General features: G+C 64.2%; 1 protein-coding gene across 1 annotated transcript in view; it reads right to left on the bottom strand.

The window, feature by feature from the left end:
* Window positions 1-646: 646 nt before the first annotated feature.
* IL11RA (interleukin 11 receptor, alpha) overlaps window positions 647-1,948 on the bottom strand; it is a 4,560-nt gene continuing 3,258 nt past the window's right edge. Inside the window, exons 6-9 of the mRNA XM_009334722.1 lie at window positions 1,760-1,923; window positions 1,503-1,644; window positions 933-1,028; window positions 647-750 (exon numbers count right to left, since the gene is read on the bottom strand). Of these exons, the coding sequence (XP_009332997.1) occupies window positions 647-750; window positions 933-1,028; window positions 1,503-1,644; window positions 1,760-1,923 (506 nt within the window). The remainder of the gene's footprint in view (window positions 751-932; window positions 1,029-1,502; window positions 1,645-1,759; window positions 1,924-1,948) is intronic.

Here is a 1,948-nt window from a genome sequence, read left to right as displayed (position 1 = left end):
GGCTGGGGCCCCTGCGCAGCCCCCCCGGGCACTGGGACTGCCCACATCCCTGGCGATCCCGCTCTGCATCCCCAGCCAGCTGTGCCCAGCTGTGCCCGGCTGCTCCAGCACGTCAGCTCCAGGGCCACAGCAGGAGCTGGTCACGAGATTGGGCAGGGGTGGGCTGGGGACAGGGACGGACAGCAGAGCCACAGCACGGCAAGGAGAGCCCAGCAGCGGCAGGATGAGAGGGGACCTGGGGTCAGGACCAGCAGGCAGTGCCCAGGGCAGGACTCCCAGGGGGCAAAGGCATATGGAGGGGTCTCTGCGCTGACGATGGAGCAGGAGAGTCCCCAGGAAGGCAGGAGGCTTTGGGGGATGTTAGTAGCAGCAGCGTCTTTGGGGGATACAGAGAAAGGTCCCACGGTTGTGGGCTCATCAGAAAGACCCCAGGCAGGCTGGGCAGTGCCGAGCCGGTGGGGTGTGCTGGGAAGAGGCATTGATGTGGCAGGCAGGCAAGGGGAGCATGAACCACCTTATGGGGCTGGCATCAAGTCTGTTTGTGCAGGGACCCCAGAGCAGGGCTGGGGGGACATGGGGCACCCCATGCTGGGGGTTCGGGGGCCAGAGTGGGAATCACGCAGACCTCTTCCTCTCAAAACCCAACCTACCAGATGAGGATGGTGATGACGAGAACAGCAGCCAGTATGAAGAAGGCAAAGATCCCGAGGGACACCAGGATGGCCATCTTCTCCAGGGGGTCGCTGCGGTCTGGGATAGAGAGACTGTCATGGCCGAGGGATGCCACATCCCCCAGCATCCGGGGGACCCTACTGCAAGCTCCTGGGTACCCCAGCACCCCAGACACACACGGGCATGGGGCAAGAGAGCCTTCCCATAACTCTCAGCCACACGTAGCAGTCCCCACTCCTGCCACCTCCAGCTCTACTCACTGATGGGCTCAGGGTTGGGAGCCTGGGAGGGCTCCTCAGCCAGGCTTTCCAGGCTGGCGTTTGTAGTGGTTTCTTCACTTGCCATGGTGGCCGGGTCTGGAAGGACAGAGGGGATGGGAATCATTCACCCAAAATCAAGGGCAGCACCCCAGGGACCCACAGAGAGGAGCAAAGAAGGGTGCCGCTGTGCCCCAGTGGTCCCATGAGCCCAGGGGTGCCCCCGGGGTGCTACTGCTGTTGTGGGATCCCCGCTTTGCCCCGAGGCTGTGGGAAGCAATACCCAAACGGCAGCAGCACAGCTGCAGCCTGCCGTGGGGTTGGGAGATGCTTTGCCCCCTTGCAGGTCTGCCTCCCACTGTGAGGCCAGTTTTTGGATAGTGCATGGGACCAGCTTTTTGGGTCAATTTTAAGGGACCCCAGGAGCTGGGGCTTGCTCTGGATGATATTTCAGGCAATGGGTGCCATGGGGAAGGGTCTGGAGAGGGGCAGCCCAGGGTGCTGGAGGGGCTTTGGGGAGGGATGGCACAACCTGGTAGGGGTGCTGGGGGCTTTAGCCTGTCCCCCTCGCACCTCTGACCGGCGTCGCCCGGGCCTCGGCACTCCACTCGCTCCAGTTCCCTGCATCCAGGAAATCCTTGGCGCTGACTTGGACCACGTGCTCCAGCCCAGCAAAGGCGTCCGTGATCACCTCGGAGAGGTTCACCGTCTCCACCTGTGCCGGGCAGAGGGGAGCTGTGGGGCAGGAGGGTGCACCCCTCGCTGCCCTCCCTGGCCCCGTGTCCACCCTGCTCCCACGCCAGCTTTGCCTTCCCTCACCCACCGCTTACCACGGACCAGGAGCGGTGGATGATGGGCCGGTACTGGAGCCGAAACCTGAGCTGGAAGTGGGGCTCCTTGGGCCAGGAGGAGGGGTACTTCCAGCTCACGTGGAGCCGCCGCGGGGCCAGGGGGATGGGCTCCACCACCAAGCCCTCTGGAGGGTCCGGCTTAACTGTGCGGGAGAGGACAGGGAGCCC

This window comes from Pygoscelis adeliae, unplaced genomic scaffold, assembly GCF_000699105.1.
Source record: "Pygoscelis adeliae isolate BGI_AS28 unplaced genomic scaffold, ASM69910v1 Scaffold442, whole genome shotgun sequence".
NCBI classification, from domain to species: Eukaryota; Metazoa; Chordata; class Aves; order Sphenisciformes; family Spheniscidae; genus Pygoscelis; species Pygoscelis adeliae.
This window is presented reverse-complemented; position numbering and strand designations above follow the sequence as displayed.